The 19,679-nt window shown below is 40.7% G+C and overlaps 2 protein-coding genes across 3 annotated transcripts; both read right to left on the bottom strand.

Annotated features, from left to right (window-relative positions):
- Positions 1-46: 46 nt before the first annotated feature.
- On the bottom strand, positions 47-5,211 carry LOC117812396. 2 transcript variants are annotated; one of them, XM_034683121.1, is made up of 11 exons: positions 4,857-5,211; positions 3,982-4,114; positions 3,546-3,831; positions 3,125-3,401; positions 2,817-2,991; positions 2,631-2,707; positions 2,341-2,521; positions 1,540-1,770; positions 1,180-1,351; positions 932-1,080; positions 47-568 (listed from the first exon to the last, which is right to left on the bottom strand). In XM_034683121.1, exons 1-11 carry the CDS (start codon positions 5,145-5,147, stop codon positions 390-392), a joined length of 2,151 nt encoding a protein of 716 aa, XP_034539012.1. In that variant the 5' UTR covers positions 5,148-5,211; the 3' UTR covers positions 47-389. The 2 variants fall into 2 exon arrangements, with proteins under 2 accessions (XP_034539012.1, XP_034539013.1); XM_034683122.1 differs by lacking the exons at positions 3,982-4,114; positions 4,857-5,211 and having other exon boundaries at positions 2,341-2,524; positions 3,546-3,655.
- A 1,019-nt stretch (positions 5,212-6,230) lies between these two features.
- On the bottom strand, positions 6,231-16,496 carry taf9 (TAF9 RNA polymerase II, TATA box binding protein (TBP)-associated factor). The gene is made up of 7 exons (XM_034683163.1): positions 16,368-16,496; positions 13,963-14,044; positions 10,351-10,487; positions 10,139-10,273; positions 9,976-10,057; positions 6,823-6,936; positions 6,231-6,637 (listed from the first exon to the last, which is right to left on the bottom strand). The coding sequence occupies exons 1-7, from the start codon at positions 16,401-16,403 to the stop codon at positions 6,480-6,482; spliced, it is 744 nt and encodes a 247-aa protein (XP_034539054.1). The 5' UTR covers positions 16,404-16,496; the 3' UTR covers positions 6,231-6,479.
- Positions 16,497-19,679: the final 3,183 nt, after the last annotated feature.

Here is a 19,679-nt window from a genome sequence, read left to right as displayed (position 1 = left end):
GGATAAGCAGTAATGAGCTTATTTGACATGAATGCACATGATTCCATTCAGTACAAACTCAGGATTTATTAAAATGAAATAATGTACAATCTGTGCAAATATAATAACAATTTGGCAAATATCAGAAATGCTGCTGTTCATAAAAAATACACTGTAAAAACTATCCACAAATGTTGGTTTAAAAAAAAGAAAAGGGTCAGACACACATACAGTTTTTCCCACAGTAATACTGTTCAATTTCTGCAGCCGCTACAGGAATCTGGCCAACAGGAGCTTAGTAAGCTGGTACTGGGACTTCCTCGGGCACAAAATCCGAGTGGTCATTCCATCCTGTGTGGTGCTACGGATCCACACAGAGTTTCCTGATGCCGAAAATCAGTACGTGGGTTTTAGACCTCCCCTTGGTTAAAACGCGACACATAGCTGGCTATGACTTCCTCCCTGTCAGGCCGCTCGGATTGTGCCGAGAGGTCTTCAGGGATGGGGGCGGCAAGCACAGCCTCAGTGTAAGGTGACGGGTCCACAAATACTTTTTCCAGCACGAGGTCCAACATGTCATCAACATACCCTGTTTGTTAAAAGAAAAAGACAGATTTTGTTTACATTTTTAGATTGTATTGTTATTTACTTTGACTGAAAGTCTGTTGCTAAATACCTGCCAATTTACAATTTTTAATTTATTATTTTATCTGGTTGATTTTTTTTAAATTGCAATTTTGTGTTGAATATAACAATTTTGTATTTTATTATGGTTAACAAAGCAACTAAGTTTACTTAACTCCTGCCATTTAATACTTATTATTTGTATGAGAGTTGATATTTTTCTACTGTATATTTTGTATTTAAAAATGCTCTAACATGTAAAGAATGTTTAATACAATATTACAGAACTTGCCTTTTAAAAAAAAAAATAAAGCAATGTAATACTTACGGTATGTTGGCTCAACTTTAACTCGTTTTGCTCTGCATCCCCCCTTCACGGCCTTTGGAAAGTTAACCTTGAAGAGAGGTTCACCTTCTGTTATTTGGGCTTGTGGTCTGCCAGCATTCTCATTGTAGTACATGGCAGCCAGGTAGAGTCTAGACGTACAGTAAAGATAAATCAAAGATGTTATTTATGACCAAAACTTTAGGCTACCCACAATATTTTAACTTTAAACTTACTACATTTTAATTTACCTGCACAGCATTCCAAGATAGGGAAAGGCGACACCTTTAGGGGCAAAACGAATAATGACGCTGTGGAAAGCCTCAACAGATGAAGTCTGGTGATGAGGGCTCAGTTTCTCGACATCCTTCAAAGTCCTCTTGTTTGTCAGCGCCTTCTCCAGCCGGTATAAGGCAGGATTTTCTAAAGAAAATTAAGTATACTTTATCACACTGTCATATGTAATGAGTAGTCCTGTATTAAACACAACAGTAAGTTTAATCACTGGGTGTAATTGACTTGAGAGATTATGTCCTATCACTAATTATAAAAGGAGATGTGCTAAGGTTTTAGTAAATATGAGTGCAACATCCCTTCTGAAAGCCATTTACCCATGTCCGTTGTCTGTCGCAGTGGGGGCTGGCACTGGGGGTACAGAGGATTTTCATGTGTCTGGATGTTTGGGACATGGTTCATGGTTGAGGTCCACTTTGCCACTCTCTCTGGTCCAGTGGTTGATGAAGCTGCAGTCCAGTATTTGTGTTTTTTTATTCCTCTCATCCACTTCTGGAGTTTTTCACAGCCCTTCATCTTCGTTATCTGGTCCAGTTTTTTAGAAATTCCTTCAGTGCAAAAATATTTTTTTTATAAGTAAATGCCTCAAGTCAAGTGATGTATCAATATATATATATATATATATATATATATATATATATATATATATATATATATATATATATATATATATATATATATATATATATGTATGTATTTGATGTGTACATACAAAACAATGCCTGTGCCTTTTCTCACACATAAATAGGTATTTATGAAAAATATTGTGCAGTGAGACACAACTTTAGATTCAAAACAGCGAAGATTCAGGACATTTGTCAATTTCACAGAGCAGCCGTGAGGTACACAGTATTTTATGCATTTGAAGGAAAGAATGTATGCACATGTATCTATGTGTATACATTCAGTTTTAGTCATTAATCTGGGTCCAGGTATCTTTCACATGCAGCTTAGATGCAAAGTGCAATAATACAGGATACTGCTTTGTGGCTAATAGACTTGTAGTAGCTGACACTGCCTGGACGGGTGGACCATAACTACAATGTACTTTTTTTGAAAAGGTTATCACTGATACAGTCACATGATTATAACTTTTTTTATTCAATAAGGAAATCTACCCTTCTCCATGTGCCATACATCATAGAACCGGGGGATGCTGCTCTCCCGGAGGAACTTCTGGATTTGAGGATGGCGGTCAGTGACAATGCAGTGAAGAGTCACACCACGTGCATTCAATAATGCCAGGCTCCTCTTCAGGCCCTCTTTTTCCATGTTGGAGCTCCCACCAACCTCATTGCTCTGCTGACACCACCAGAAATAAACACGTAGTATTAGGAAATGCAGAATGAACAGTGAATTAAAAATAAAAATAAAAATATTTTTTCCAATTAAATATTTTCCCACTCACCTGAACCAACTGGATATCTAAGACTTTGTTGGTATTGAGGTCCATCATGGTGTAGCTACCAAACTTAGCAGAGTGTCCTGTTAAAACAGTGTTAAAATCTAGACTTTAGTCATCATTTATTATGTCATTACTTGAAGTGGTGTGGCATTTATTCTGGTACTCCTACATTTATTCAAATGGAAATACCTGGAGGGTCAGCCCTCATGTCACCACCAAGTACTATGGTCTCCTCACTGAGGCGTTGCAGGGTCACATCTTGCAGTGCTTTCCAATGGTGGATGACTGCTGGCTCGATGAAGGTTCTGGCATGGCGACGGAATGTGTTATAACGGAACAGCTGCAGCTGCATTGCCTTGAACACCTGTTGTAAAATAAAGAGGACACAACATTTTCTGTAGTAATTTCTCGTGTTATATTATTTGAATTAAAAACAGACAGCAAAATTACATGCCATATTAAGAGACTCACAGGGAAAGTAGTTGTGTGTAATTTACCTTTTCCATTTTGAAGAAAGATGCTCCACTGAGGTATACAGCAGCTGAAAGGTGAAGGTTTCCAGCTGGAGTGCTTCCAACAATAGGTTGGCTATTCCAGCGTCTGAGGAAATCACAATGGGGACACCGCTGTTCCACAGACAGGAATGTCCCCAACCTTTGAGTCCGCACATCACACACCCGCGTGCACACAGGACACACCTCAAACAACTCCATTAAGGAGGTTTCGTATACTATGTATTTTTTTGTTTTGTGGGTGGGAGTAGATGTTTCATCTCTGTTTAAAGAAATCAATAAATGAAAATGTTATGAGCATAAATAGCTTGAGCTTTATTCAGCAGTGTACATGGCTCACTCTCACAAATAGTTATTTTATTCTCACACACACACGCATATAGAGATCAATATTAGAGTAACTTACGACATCAGTGTTGGCTCTGTAAAGGCTGCGACTGAGTCTGCAGGGTCATAGGTAGCATCTAGCCCTTGTGAGGTTGACAAACTGCCCTCTAACGGATCATAATCATCATCATCCTCATCATCCTCCTCCTCCTCCTCCTCCTCCTCCTCCTCCTCCTCCTCCTCCTCCATGAGGTCCAAACGAGCTCTCTTTGATGGTCTCTTTACTGGTGTTGATGAGAAACACAGAGGATCTGCAATGGATGCTCCAACACCAAACTCCCTACAGGACACAACAGCCTGAACACCTGCAAAAAATTACATTTTTGGAAAGGAAGCTCTATAAATGTGACAGATTAACACAGAGCAATATTACAGTAGAAGCAAATTAAGAAATGTCAAGGGCTAAATGATTATAAACTGTATCACAAGTGGATGTATAATAGGAGGCTACAAACCTTTACTTCTGACATGAGGCTGAAGAGTCTTCAGGGACAGCTGTGTGCCTACACTATGTGTCTGCAGCTGGTCAGTCTGACATGCAACATCCCTTGTTGCATGAAACTTCACAGTTACATCTGGTGTGCTGGCCTGTACAGAGGAAACACAGGTTACACCAACATGTTTTCAAATGTGTAATTCTTTAAAAAGCTAGAACTAGTGAAACAACAATCACAACTAATTCCTTCACTTCTAAAAAGACAAAGAGTTAAAAAGAACAATGTGCCTATGTTTTTTAAAAAAAAACGATATCGCAAAAGCTTATAAATGCAGGACATTTTACATGTTTGTAATGATTAAAAAAATCTGCTTCTCTCCCTTCCACATATTGCTTATCATTGTACTTTATAGACATTCACTGTAGGCGCAAACATGAGTATTGATATAAACACTTGCTCAAACAGCCATTATAAACGATGACTCGTTCTCTGTCTTTATACTCTGTAGGCACACGTACACGACGTCACCAAGCAGAGGAATCGCATACAAGCCTGATGCAAGCTCATACAACAGTAACAGATACAACAGTGGCGATCTGAGACGGTTGTCTGTAACAACAGCTGAGCACGGCCTACATTACAGTACCATGCAAAGCTACAAGGAAAGCACGTAAAAAATAGTCACAGACTTCCACAGTAAACGCGTGGATACGGTTAAACTCAAATTAGGCTTATGTTGTCATAGTTTTGCTTGTATAACACCTAATATAATTTACTCCAGCATGTCTTCCATGATTCTACCCACATTAGCTGCAATGCTAACATTAGTCCGACAGGCTAACAGGCTACCAAGCTACACACACAGTAAAGCAGCATAAAATGATTAGACTTACAGCTCCGGAGTTTGAATGTGGGTCACGGACAGTTGGTATTGATCCATGCTGGATCAGCAGTTTTTCTGCAAAGCCTGCATTGTACTGTCCCTCGTTAGAAAGGCAGTCTGAGGTGAAGTGGTTAGCACAGACAAACAACATTTTAGCTGTTGTTGTGGGCACTTTTCCATCAAAAATAAAATCCATCCACCGGGTCTTCACATCTTCAGCCTTGGGGAGTAAAAACAGACATGTATGTCTTTTTAAGCAGCCAACAACTGAGCAATTTAGATTAGCACGTGTCTTCGACATCTTTGTAAACCAGACTTGTCTGCAGCACGGACTGTATAAGTCTGCAGAGAAGGTAGACTTGGAGGCGGAGTTGAGGGCCGAACAAGCTCCGAGCTCTGACTCTCGTCATGGAACGGACGGCGTTGTGACGTATGAAAAACACTGAAAACGGAAACGGTTCGTTTCAGCCATAGACTGTATAAAATAGGTTTCACACACATTTACAGAAAGGTGGAGAAATCAGAACAGGGGCAGAATGGATTTTTTTCATTTTCGGGGGGTTTGTAGACATGCCAGGGAAACATATTTCAGGTAGAGAACCATTAAAAAGTCGATTTTGCATGATCTGTCACCTTTAAGGTATGAATAGCTTATTTCTCTATCCACACACACTGGACGAAGGTTCATTTTCTTTAGCAATTTATTATTTTTGAAGATATTAAGGTTAAGTTTTGTCTAATTAAGGGCGTGGCTGAATTGACTGACAGGGGGGGGGGGGCACTGTAGCTGTTAGCGAGGATGCTAAAGGCCCGCCTCAATGCATCATACTAGTTTGACCTAAAGATAGGTTGAGTCAGAATCTCATCTTCAAAACTCCACTTCAGAAACCAACAGGTGATGTCACATTTCGTGAGAGGGTTGTTAAAGTGGATAATTGCACGGCTGTGTTAAATACTTGATTCTGACTGGTCAAAGCCACATAACAATGGTGATTGATTCTGAAGCAACACCAGGGAGAACCTGATCACAACAGTCATATCAATCTGCAGGAAGAGATCCAGTGTATTTATAAAGTTGATGACTTCTCCTCTGCCTGTTGACACTTTGGCAAAATGTTTCTGATAGCAAAGTTTTAAACAATATAGAGGATAATTTTAATAATTTAATTTATCTGGAGAGCACAAAACTCTAATGACTGACCGGTTATCTGTAGAGAAATGAAGACGAGAGTAGGAAAAGCACAGGCACTTGTGACAGATGTTAAAAAACAGACATCTACCAAATTGAGGATGACGGACAGAGACAGTTACAGGACTGGTTGAGTGAGCAGAAAATGCAAAGTGACAGAAGTATTGTTTTTAAAGTATCAGACTTGGACCCAGATTGGATTTGAACATATTTTATTGTAAATCAGTGAAACAGGTGTCCTCTGCTGCTCTGAGTCTCCTGACAGCAGACTCCTCTCCCGGTGTGAACAGGTGTCACTGAAGGCTGCGGTTCTTCTCTCTGGTTAAATTAATGTTCTAGAAAACCTAACTATGCTCTGGATCAGTTTGTGGTGAGAACAGAAGCAGGGATTGATCTGTTTTTTTAGCATCATTATAAAAACGAGAGCTGCGTTCGGTCTCGTCGTCATAGAGTGTCGTAGTCGTCCTCGTCTTCGTGCTTCCTCTTCAGCGACTCTCCTCCGGAGTTCTGGGACACCATGTTGGTGGTGATGAGGATGTTCTTGGAGCCGATCAGAGACGGGTTGATGAGGACGTTGGAGACGGCCGGCGTAGATGGCGTGGCTGTGAGGGAGAGGAGGAACAGTGAGGGGTTTATTCCTCTTAGTGTGTTTCTTGTGGTCTGAATACAAACACAGCAGGAGTCATACATCATGTTTCACCCTCCTGCTGCTGCTCTCCGTAGTAGAGCTCTGATCTTAAACTGGTCTCAGTGTAAAATAAAGGACTGGTAGGAGACAGGTTCTTACTAGTTTTGGTGGTGGCCGTCTGAGAAGGCGGTGGTATCTGTACGGTGAACCTCTGACCCGTCAGAGACACTGGAGTTCCGACTTTAGTGGTGACAGACTGAACAGATGGAGTCCCTGTGGAGGTAAACAAAGAGGTCAGAAACACTCAGATAGGTTGAACTGGGAAGAAACCACAGCTGCTTTTTAAAACATTCAAACAAGATCTCTGAACATTTGTATCTACCTCTGAAGTCTAGAAATCTGGTTATTTGGTTTAAGTTCTAATAATTAATCAACCATTAGTGTCCTTTTGATGTTAGAAATTATAAATATCTGTCAGAGAGCCTAAAGAAAGGCATCATCCCCTCTCTCTCCTCTGTCTGCCTGTCTCTTACTTTAACTCTTCCTGTCCCATTAAAGTTACTAACCGTAGACTTTTCTGGAGTCCCTGGGCTCCCTTGTCTCGTAGGTTCTTCCGGATCTATGCCGCTGTGGACGTGCCAGACTCCTGCTACTACTACTATCCTCTCTCTCTCTCTCTCTCTCTCTCTCTCTCTCTCTCTCTCTCTCTCTCTCTCTCTCTCTCTCTCTCTCTCTCTCTCTCTCTCTCTCCTCTCTCCTCTCTCTCTCTCTCTCTCTCTCTCTCTCTCTCTCTCTCTCACCCCAACACGGTCTCAGCAGATTTCTGTCTTAAATTGTTTGTAGAATTTTCAGTTGTTGTACTTTCTGTTTGTAGCATTTTTCTGTTTTTGTGTTTCATGTTTTGTTGCATTTTCAGTTTTGTATTTCATGTATATTTTGTATGTTATGTTTGTTTTATGTGGACCCCAGGAAGACCCTAATGGGGATCTAAATAAATGAATGAATGAGTCTGGTCCTGCTGGAGGTTTCTGTCTGTTAAAGGAAGTTTGTCCTTGGTACTGTAACTTGCTAAATGCTGCAAAGTGCTCTGCTCATGGTGGATTAAGATGAGATCAGACTGAGTCCTGTCTGTAAGATGTGAAAAAATATATTTTTGGGATTTTAGCTTTATTTGACAGGGCAGTTGAAGAGAGACAGGAAAAGTGGGGAGTAGAGAGCGAGGGAAGACATGAAGGAGATTGTAGCAGCCAGGAGTCGAGCCTGCGTCACACGCACAGAGGCTACAGTCCTCGTCGCAGAGGTCGCCGGCTCGACTCCTGGTTGCTACAGTCTCCTTCATGTCTTCCCCCGCTCTCTACTCCTCACTTTTCCTGTCTCTCTTCAGCTGTCCTATCAAATAAAGCAAAAAGCTCAAACATATATATAAAAAATTTTAAGCATGCGCAGTTTCATATTTAAAACAGAACAACTTCTTCACCTGAGGAACGTATTTTAGACTATGTTTGAGCATGATGTCAGGAAAGATACTCAATAACTGTCATCAGTATTTTATATATAAAATCACACAGGTAGACGAAGGCTGTTATCAAAACGGCCTGCTACATACTACCTATGAATGTAGCAGGCGGTAGGTACTGCCCAAGCGAGCCGGATGCGACCCTGGTGGTGAACCTTTTAGCTGTTTGTCTGCCCCCTGGTGGCTGGCTGCAGTATAGGTAAAAAAATCCGTAAAAAATAAATACACGTCGTACGAATGTTTCTCACATCCGTATGCTGTGGTGATATGTAGTTAGTATTTGACTGTTTTGTGTTCAAGGCCTCTTTTTCCTAAAAAGTTTATTTTTTGTTAGTTCTTAGAGTTTCAAAAACGAGGTTTTACTTCCAGGTTTCCTTTGATTCACAGCCGCTGTAGAGTGAAACTTCAAAGGACACACAGCGTCTTGTGACGTTACGCTGTAGGGCGGAGCTTATTACAGTGACTTCACAGGCTCTGGCTGCACAATGGCGGCGCCCAGGAGGAGGATTTTTTGGCTTCAGAACCGTACAACGGAAAGAGGTGGAGGAACGCTGTCCATTTTTATTCACAGTCTATGGTACTGCCTGGCATACTGCGGAACCTGCTCTTTTTCACATACTACGTACTGCATCCGGGCCAAATCAGTATGTAACACTAGTATAGTAGGCAGTCTTGAAAACAGCCAAAGTGTCCTGCACATCTCTCTCCCCTCGCGATCAGCTCACAGAGCTGAGTGATGGAGCGAGCTGATTGGTCAGTGGGCGGAGTTTCTCCAAACTGATCTCTAATCCTGAACATAACCTGCCCTGGGGCAGGAGAGGTAGGAGGTCGTAGCGGTAACTGAGCAGGATTACTTTGTCAAGTCTTTTATTCTCATAAATTGTGCATTTTCTATTTTCTAATATTTGTAGTGTTTTTATCTGATGGGTTATAGGTGTTGACTGTGGTTATCCTGTGGCAGATATTTAGCTGTGCCCTTCTCTTAGTGTGCCAGAGTTTATTATTGAATATCTATTTATTGCTTAATTAAATAACTTAGCAGACATCTCTGGTCACGGGCACACACAACAGTCTCTTGTCCTGTTGTCTGTCTCATTCATTAAGTCCTGAGTGCAGGGGGCATCACTCACCGTAGCACCGCGAAAGTCGCGGCCGTAACAGGTGAGGAAAAAATTAATGAATTGAGAAAGGAGGGGGAGTTCCGCTGAAGTCATTTCAAAACACGTCAATGTTACAAAGCACGAAGAGCAGGTTAATACTGATGGTTAGCGTGATCTGTCCACGAGTAGCATACCGCTTCTGATTGGTGAGCTTGGAAGGATGGCAGGGAGAAGGCATGTATGTGAAAAATAGTTGATACAACAGATCCTCGTTCAGTCAGGAGCGCTGCAAAAAAACGCAGCTTTGGCGATCACAAGATTGCGCTGTCTGAAATCTCAATTTAATCAGAAATCAATAAATCGTTCAGCCCTACTACCAACCGTGCCTTTTTATTTTCAAATATTTCAGAGTAAATGCAGAAAGAGCAGAGCAACATGTTGGAGATTGAAGAGACCTATCAAAGAAAGAAACTTTAACAGACTTCTGTCCAGGATGAACCCAGAAAAGTAAGAGAGATGTTAAAGTTACTGAAACTGTTTAAAGTGATTGGATGATCATTTAAAAATGTAGAGCTAAAAAACACCAGCATCTTATTTTGCCTCTTTTCCAGAAGCTCTTGTGTTGTGATTTCAGATATACTGACAGTGTTCATGCGTCTACAGCACTCTCCACAGGCTCTCAGCTGCTCTACTCACCGAGGGTCGGCGTGCCCGGCCTGCTGGAGACGGCGCCAACACTGAGCCGAGGCACTGATATCCTGCCGGCCGACGATGACACCTGGATGAAATTAAGAAACAGGCATCATGAAGTTGTGTTGGACCAAAAACAAGACAAATTTAAAGTTTGAGTCTGTTCTACCTTCTTCTGCACGGTTTTCAGTCTGTAGTTCGGAGCGGTCAGACAGTAGCGGTCTGGAGGAAGTCGTGGTCCGGTGTAAGGTTTGATCAGAGGGAGAGGAGTCTGATTCTTCTGCCGAGCCACCTCCAACAGAAACTGAAAACAAAGAGCGGGGGAGTAAACAACAGAACACACAAGTGTCAGCATGTGTCAGAAACGGGAGCAGTGCTTACATCTCGAGGAGGCGGCGAGGTGAATGACTGGTCCATGCGACACTGGATCGCTAGCTTGATGTCATCGGCGTCCACGGTGGACTTCTTGGCGTGTGTGGAGTAGATTTTGGCGTCCTCGATGATAGTCGTCACGTATCCTGATGTAAAAAAACACATCAGCTGAGTGAGTTCACAAGGTTTTTGTCCATCACAGGCATCTGTACACAGGGTTCCCACTCTTTTCCAGAGATCATTTTCAAGGACATTTCCAGGACGTTTTCATTGATGATCAGGCTGGTATGACCGTCTAAATTTAGTTCCTAAATTAGTTCCTAAATAGTCTAATATGTTCCTCTCAGTGGAAGTCTACATTGAAAGACATGCAGTCTATGGCTATCAATGAAATCATCTCTTACATACTTAAAAATTATGGCAAATTGATAATAGAATAATGCAACCACAGATGTACAGCACTTCATTTGATTAGTGCAACCAAGTTTGGTTCTGTTTCTGTTTACTTGAGTTGGTTCTGGTTCTTTTGCTTGAGTTTGGTTCTGATTCTGTTTACTTGAGTTGGTTCTGTTTCTGTTTACTTGAGTTGGTTCTGATTCTGTTTGCTTGAGTTGGTTCTGGTTCTGTTTACTTGAGTTGGTTCTGGTTCTGTTTGGTTGAGTTTGGTTCTGGTTCTGTTTAGTTGAGTTTGGTTCTGGTTCTGTTTGCTTGAGTTTGGTTTTGGTTCTGTTTGCTTGAGTTTGGTTTCGGTTCTGTTTGCTTGAGTTTGGTTCTGGTTCCGGTTCTGTTTGCTTTAGTTCAGTTCTGGTTCGGTTCGGTTTCCGGAACGGTTCTGGTTCAGTTCGGTTCGGTTCTGGTTCTGTTCAGTTCGGGTTTGGTTCGGGTACGGTTCAGGTTCGCGTCTGGTTCAATTCTGGTTGGATTTGCTTGGGTTTGTTTCTGGTTCTGTTTGCTTGAGTTTAGTTTTGGTTCTGTTTGCTTGAGTTTGGTTCTGGTGCCGGTTCTGTTAGCTTGAGTTCGGTTGTGGTTCGGTTCGGTTCTGGTTCGCTTCTGATTAGGTTCTGGTTCTGTTCTGTTCTGGTATGGCTCTGATTCGGCTCTGGTTTCGGTTCTGGTACTGTTCAAGTTCAGTTCTAGTATGGTTCTGGTTCGATTCTGGTTCGGGTCTGGTCGGTTCTGGTTGGTTTTGCTTGGGTTTTGTTCTGGTTCTGTTTGCTTGAGTTTGGTTTTGGCTCTGTTTGCTTGAGTTTGGTTCTGGTACCAGTTCTGTTTGCTTGAATTCGGTTCTGGTTCGGTTCTGGTACAGTTCTGGTTCACTTCTGATTAGGTTCTGGTTCAGTTCTGGTTCGGTTCAAGTTCAGTTCTGGTATGGTTCTGGTTCGGTTCTGGTTGGGTATGCTTTGGTTTTGTTCTGGTTCTGTTTGCTTGAGTTTGGTTCTGGTTCTGTTTGCATGAATTTGGTTTTGGTTCTGTTTGCTTAAGTGTGGTTCTAACCAAAACCCTAACCCGAACCCTAATCATAACCCTAACCCTAATCACAATCCTAACCCTAATCCTAACCCTAACCCTAACCCTAATCCTAACCCTAAACCTAACCCTAATCTTAACCCTAAACCTAACCCTAATCATAACCCTAACCCTAATCATAACCCTAACCCTAATCTTAACCCTAAACCTGACCCTAATCCTAACCCTAACCCTAATCACAATCCTAACCCTAATCCTAACCCTAACCCTAACCCTAACCCTAACCCTAACCCTAATCCTAACCCTAAACCTAACCCTAATCTTAACCCTAAACCTAACCCTAATCATAACCCTAACCCCAATCATAACCCTAGCCCTAATCATAATCCTAACCCTGACCCTAATCCTAACCCTAATCATAACCCTAACCTGTATCCTAACCCTAAACCTAATCCTAACCCTAATCCTAACTCTAACCCTTATCACAACTCTAATCCTAATCATAACCCTAACCCTAATCATAACCCTAACCCTAATCATAATCCTAACCCTGACCCTAATCCTAACCCTAATCATAACCCTAACCTGTATCCTAACCCTAACCCTAACCCTAATCCTAACCCTAATCCTAACTCTAACCCTTATCACAACTCTAATTCTAATCATAACCCTGATCCTAACCCTAACCCTAATCACAACCATAGACTCTATAAAATATGGACGTAGTAATTTGCAAATCGACGCCAGCAGCCATATTGGAAATGTGGAACTCAACCAAGCTATATGCTCTCGACCAGGAGTCATGTCAGTCATGTCCTTTTTGGGCAAAACTCGTAATCTTAATATCTTCTAAACCGTCACCTTAGAAAAAAATTCACCCCCCGTACAGTGTGTGCCATTAGAGAGATTAGCTTCGTAGGGCCAAGCCGTTTTTTGAACCAGGCTGTAAACATGTTTATTAATGCTGCAAAGATCGTCTTTTTCCCATTCATGTCTATGTGGTTTCTGGTGTTTCTGCAGCCAGCCTCAAGCGGATTTTCGATGTATTGCAGTTTATAGCACTTCCGCATGGACTTCATGGTTTGAGACCGGAGGTTGCCGCTTGATCACAACCCTAACCCTAACCCTAATCACAACCTTAACCCTAACCCTAATCACAACCCTAGGATCAGGGTAAGAATAAGTTTGTAACAAAATAAATGCACAAAATTGGTCAATTATAAAGCTTATCATAAAAACACTGTACGTAAAAGGGTTTTCAGCACAAACCATTAGTTTTTGCAAAGTTAAGGTAAAATATACGGCTACAAAAGATCCTAAATTAAGAGCCGTTTGGGAGTCAAAAGAGGGGGCTCTTCTTTGGGAGACGAGTCAAAAGAGGGTAATTTCATTTCTTGTGGACTCAACATGACAGCATTTGTAATTGATCTTAAACGCTTTCAGAAAATTAACAGTAGCAAGACTCACATATCCCTTCGAGCCCCCAAATGGTATCATAACAATGGTGTATGCTGTTTTGTAATGACACAGCACAATTTTATAATTTATTAGAAATGTATTAAAATTATTTCACGGACCCCCACGCTATGGTTCGCAGACCCCCAGGGGTCCCAGGACCCAACTTTGAGAATAACTGAGCTAGAGTATGGTAATTGAGCTCTCAGCCTGCAGAGAAAGTTGTGAGGCACAGACCCCCAAGCTCTCTGCCTGACTCCACTGGTCACACTATAACTTAAATATAAGACTCTTTGAATCAAAAGAGCACTCTACAAGGTTCATGTACCATAAAACATAAACAATATACCCCCGTTTCCTGTGAATGCATGATTATGAAGTGAAGGAGAAAAAAAAGTGAAAAAAGTTGCGCAGTGTTGCTGTCTTTTCCAGCACAGCATGCACTCAACTTTCAATGAATGGGGATGTGTTTTGTTAATAGGGTCAGGTCACACGCAGCCATGTTGGAATAATTTTCCAGGACTTTATGTGATTTTCCAGGACATTTGACTTTTTCTCCCATTTTCCAGGTGTTTTCCAGTACTGGAAAACTGGTCAACTATTTTCCAGGTTTTCCAAGATGTGTGGGAACCCTGTGTACAGTTAGAAAACAACACAGCTCTCATCATGTGTGACATTAAAAAGGTGTCGCAGTCTTACTGTAGGTGAACTCCAACATCTGGTTGATGACTCGGGGCTCGTACTCTGTGATGCCCATGTCCTTCAGGATCTGAATCATCACCTGAAACACACACAGGTGACTTCCATCAGAGGGTGATGACATCAGGAGGAAGAGCCATCTATGTTGAGTCATGACCAGGATGTTATTCTTAGATTATATGTCAAAATCACACATTAGTTCAGGCAGGCAACAAAGTCCAACTCAACCCACAGAACATAAGCTGTTGTTCTGTACCTGGGGGTCTTTGCTGCTGCTCTCCCTGCCTTGGCTTTTTGTGAATGCAAATGAAAGAAAGGAGAGGTGTGCTCTCAATTGTAAAGCTAGTATTTTGAGGTATTAAGGCATAATTTGAGACATATGGTCATATTTATTAGGGATGAACCGACAGATCGGCCACTGAAATTTTTTCAGCCAAAAATGTCTCAGAAGTCCATTTATGGTTTTCGACCAAAACACTTTTGTCACTGAAACAACACGGCTGAAACAGAATGTTGTGATGACGCAAGCAAAAACCACGGCCAGTTCGCGCCTGTCTGGATAAGAGCCAACATGTCTGCATCCGTTCTTCCTTTAATTGCAGCACTAAAGTGTCTTCTAGGCAAAGAGGTTGAGACGGACCCCAGAGTGAAAACAACACTCTTAGAGTCTGTCAGCACACGTTTCACTGAGATCTATTTGGATCCTCTGCACTTCATCGCGCCTGTACTTGATCCACGTTATTAAGATCCTTACTTGGATGTGGGAATAAAGCAGCGCGCACAAGAAATTATCCAGGCCGTGATGAATGCGGAGAATCTGCTTGGTGATGGAGAAGCGCACAGCGCAGGAGAAGGAGAACAGAGCGCAGAAAAAAGGACTCGTCTCTCTGAACCAGATGAGGGACATGCACCCTCGTTGTCTGATATGTTCAATGAGATCCTTGATTTTAGTGAGGTTAGTACACAGTCAGAGCCATAAATGCAATGGTAGGGGAGACCAGGGACAGTTGTAACATTTTTGACATTTCTGTCTATAACTTTGAGCTCTTTTAACCCAGTGTGTTCAAGCTGCTATACAAACTAGCGTCAAGTGTCTGATAATAAATGGCCTAGAAAATGCCTGTGCACAAAACAGAAAATGCATGGATTATTCTCAAATCCAAGGAGTGAAATGTTACAACTGTCCCTGGTCTCCCAACTATTAATTGGCATAATAATTTGTTACGGTTTTTGGCCTTGGTTTCCCCATTTTCGGTTTTCGGCTTCGGTCAGGGATTGTCATTTCAGTGCATCCCTAGTTAAAAGTATCATTATAGGATAGTCAGAACTGAAGTACAAGATCAAGAAATACAGCAATAAACTCCAATATTAGTGCTGACTAGCTCTAAATTAGGGATGGGCATTTCAAGCAAAAACACTACTTGATAGTCACTGCTAACTATTTGTTTATTGTTTGAATAGTTATTTAGCATTTTATTTCATTATGCTAATATTGGAGTTTTTGTTATCTAAAAGCAAAAAGAGAACAGCTTTCAGATGCTGCTCGACAACCACTGTTGAGCAGCTGTACTGCATTACAACCAAAGGCTAGTAAATTAACCAGAAATACACATTAAAGTGTGAAATAATGGTCACGTGGACAATTCAATTATTTAGTAGTAACCGATTACTCGAATATTTGAAAATCCTGACTCATCTGTGCCTAAATATTATGAGATCAAGATGTATAATCATGACACACTTCACTTTATAAAATAAGTAGTCCTTTCTTATCAAGCGTTTGATTCCATAATAAAATATGTCATGTTTGGGACTTCTTTTAATATTTAATAGTTATTCATTTATGTGTTATATGTCGTAAAAGCTGTGCCTGAAGTGTTTATTTTTTGCTACTGATACAAAATAATAATTAGATTGTAAAATGATTACATGAAGATAAATCCAGTTAAAGCTTTCCCGGTGTTACTTTATGACGGCGATGATTCTCGAGCACAGGAAAGACTTTAAATTTGGTTACTTATTTTCTCATAACACCTCTCCCTCTGTATGCTGGATTTACGGTGTTTTGGTGTGAATTACTCCTATAAAACAAGCTTCAACAATTCTTAATGTTGATTAAATCAAGCGCCAGTTCACACCAGAGATAAATATTTTAAACATTGTGTGTAAAACAGTGAACAGTCAGCCGTGTTTACACTCACAAGCTAACTATCTCTCCGATAAAGGCTAACATGCTAGCTGCTGGCTGTTATTGTGTACGGTGATGTAGAGCTAACGTTAGCAGATCACAGAAATGCTTTGTCGTCGAAGTTAACTGAGTCGTTTGGACTAAAATCAAACAACATGAGTTCAAACTGAAGCCCGATCAACAATAAACAGCATAGAATCAGCTGTAGTAGTGTTACCTGGGCATCTTTGGGGATGGTTTTCGGAGCAGACATTTTGAGTTTCCCCGCAGCGCCTTCGCTTCTTCTTCTACTGTTTCACGTCAAGGAAACCAATGAGCGACTCTATAGCGACGCCAGCTGGTGGGAGAGTGAACTACAGCCAGTCTATGGGTGAGAGGCGAGAGACAGCGGAGGGCTTCTTGTCTAGTTGTTAATCTATACTTTATGGATTACTGGAACCATGTCTTGTGGTCTGATGAGACTAAGATAAACTTATTTGGTTCAGATGGTGCCAAGCGTGTGTGGCGGCGCCCAGGTGAGGAGTATAAAGAAAAGTGTGCCTTGCCTACAGTCAAGCATGGTGGTGGGAGTGTCATGGTCTGGGGCTGCATGAGTGCTTCCGGCACTAAGGAGCTACAGTTCATTGAGGGAACCATGAATGCCAACATGTACTGTGACATACTGAAGCAGTGCATTATCCCCTCCCTTCAAAAAATGGGCTGCAGGGCAGTATTACAACATGATAACGACCCCAAACACACCCTCAAAGACGGCCCCTGCCTTGCTAAAGAAGCTGAGGGTAAAGGTGATGGAGTGGCCAAGCATGTCTCCAGACCTAAACCCTATTGAGCATCTGTGGGGCATCCTCAAATGGAAGGTGGAGGAGCACAAGGTCTCTAACATCCACCAGCTCCGTGATGTCGTCATGGAGGAGTGGAAGAGGATTCCAGTGGCAACCTGTGAAGCTCTGGTGAACTCCATGCCCAAGAGGGTTAAAGCAGTTCTCGAGAATAATGGTGGCCACACAAAATATTGACACTTGGACATTTTCACTTAGGGGTGTACTCACTTTTGTTGCCCGTGGTTTAGACATTAATAGCTGTGTTTTGAGTTACTTTGAGGGGACAGTAAATTTACAGTTATACAAGCTGTACACTGACTACTTAACATTATATCAAAGTTTCATTTCTTCAGTGTTGTCCCATGAGAAGATATAAGTAAATATTTGCAGAAATGCGACTCACTTTTGTGAGATACTGTATATATAAGTTATTGCACAGATAAACATTTCACCATGTTATTAAAAAATATACCTATGATAAAATCAGTGTGATTCAGATGTGAGATGGAGAGAGTAGTTTGTCGGTGTGAATCATAAACAGTGACCCGGGAAGACAGAGACATATTGCTAAGTCACACAGTGTCTGCCATGCAGTGAAATGAAGATGATAACTGATAATTAACAGGTAACTAACGGGGCATAGTGCTGGTGTTAAACAGTCTGATTGCAGATGGAATGAAGGACCTGCGGTAGCGCTCCGTACTGCAGGGTGGGTGTCTCAGTCTGCCGCTAAATAAGCTGGTCAAGCCCCACAGTCTCGTGCAGGTGGTGAGAGGGATTGTCCATCATGGATGTTAGCTTGTTTAGCGCAATTTAAATTGTGTCATTTTTAAAAATTATTTTTGAAAAATATGTTTTTTCAGTGTATTTTTTTTAAGTGTGGGTTGTCTATTTCATAAATCAAGTAATCTCAGGGACCTAAATTATATAAATATGCAGTACAGTTCAGTTCAACTTATAACACAGCGTTTACGTCAGGCAGCCTGCAGAGGTCGCTGCAGGAGAACACAATAAACTACATGCGCGATCCAGTTATCAGCTGCAGGTTTATGCTACTTTAAAAATCTCTTTCAGCAAGCAGCGAGCTACTGATGCGTCTGAGAAACGTGGGCCTTATGAGGGCAAGTTATTTTAAAGCCATTAAAGTACAAGAACTAGGTTTGGACTCATGTTGGGTGTTAATGTACGAGGGGATCACAGTATCAAAAACTAAGAGGATATCCAAGAACCCAGACCTCCCCCGAAGCTGTCAGTCCAAGTTTTGTTTTTTATTAGTTTGATTTAGTTTTATTTAAGCTCCAGAAAAAGGTAAATACAATTCGAAACGTCATCCATTATCCATTTTGGAAATCTAAGAAAGAAAAAGAAAAAAACAATGAGACGAGATCAAATTTGATAAATTTGACTCATTTCTTCTCATTGATTATCTTTTATTAGATGTTTAATCTCATCATTTTTAATGTTTGTCTCTGATTTTTGTAATAGTTGTTTAGAAATACAGACTATTTGGTGATAATAAAAAAATCAGAACGTATAATAAATTATAATCATGACCTTTTATTTATGAGTAATGGCTTTCATTGTGAAATTCTAATTTATTTGAACAAATAATTTATATTTATATTTATTTAACATTTCTTATGATATTTGCTTTTTTATCTTAAATTTTACTTGTATTTAGAAATATATCTTTAGGTAACAAATGTGATTTTTTTTTAAACTAAATCTTGAATGCCTGTCACATAATTTACTTTTTTATGAATATAACTCTGTCTTATACTTTTTACTTTTGGTTTCTATATTTTTTGTTTCATATCTAAATCTTCTATCTCATAAGTTTGACTTTTCATTTCAAAATTCTCCTAATAGATATTTTTATTTTTTAACATTTTCTCTCATAACTTTCCGCTTATTTTTTTAACCTCTTTGTCTCATAATTTTCATCTCATTATAGTGCCTTTTTTCCACATAGGTATGATCTAAAATACGTTGTTTTTTTTTGTTTGTTTGTTTTATCATTGAGGCTCCAATCATCACCTCCTTTTCGTTTGTTTGTTGATTCTACCAGTCAACGTGGGCTTCCATAGTGATACTTTTAACTGTATTTCACTTTATATCCCCACCAGAGGCTGATTTCTAGTTTTACCGCTGTGCATCATTAGCAGATTTTTAACAGAGTCAGAGTGTGTGACCTGTTTTATGTTACAGGAAAGTCTCTTCTTTATTTGAACGTTAAGGAGATAAACTGGAGAATATTTCAAAATCAAAATGAACGGACTACAAAAATGTAAAGATATTCTCTAAAAAAACATTCAAGAGTTTTTCAGGATGTTTGTGATTTTGTAGATTAGTTTTAAAGATGAAAGAGTTATGTCCTGGCTGTAGTCCTGGTCTAGGTTTTCAGGTGATCCAGGTGAGCTGTTTGTCCTGACAGATAATTCCTCTGTCTTCAAGGAGACGAAGCTGCTGCTGACCTTTAAGTGACCTCAGTACACTTCCTTTCCTTCCTTCCTTCCTTCCTTCCTTCCTTCCTTCCTTCCTCCTTCTTCCTCTCTCTCTCTCTCTCTCTCTCTCTCTCTCTCTCTCTCTCTCTCTCTCTCTCTCTCTCTCTCTCTCTCTCTCTCTCTCTCTCTCTCTCTCTCTCTCTGAGACTCGTCTGCAATGAAATTTCTCTTTTTTAAAGATCCAAAGTCTTTTAGTGACACGAG

The sequence above is a fragment of the Notolabrus celidotus genome, chromosome 5 (assembly GCF_009762535.1).
Source record: "Notolabrus celidotus isolate fNotCel1 chromosome 5, fNotCel1.pri, whole genome shotgun sequence".
Classification (NCBI taxonomy): Eukaryota; Metazoa; Chordata; class Actinopteri; order Labriformes; family Labridae; genus Notolabrus; species Notolabrus celidotus.
This window is presented reverse-complemented; position numbering and strand designations above follow the sequence as displayed.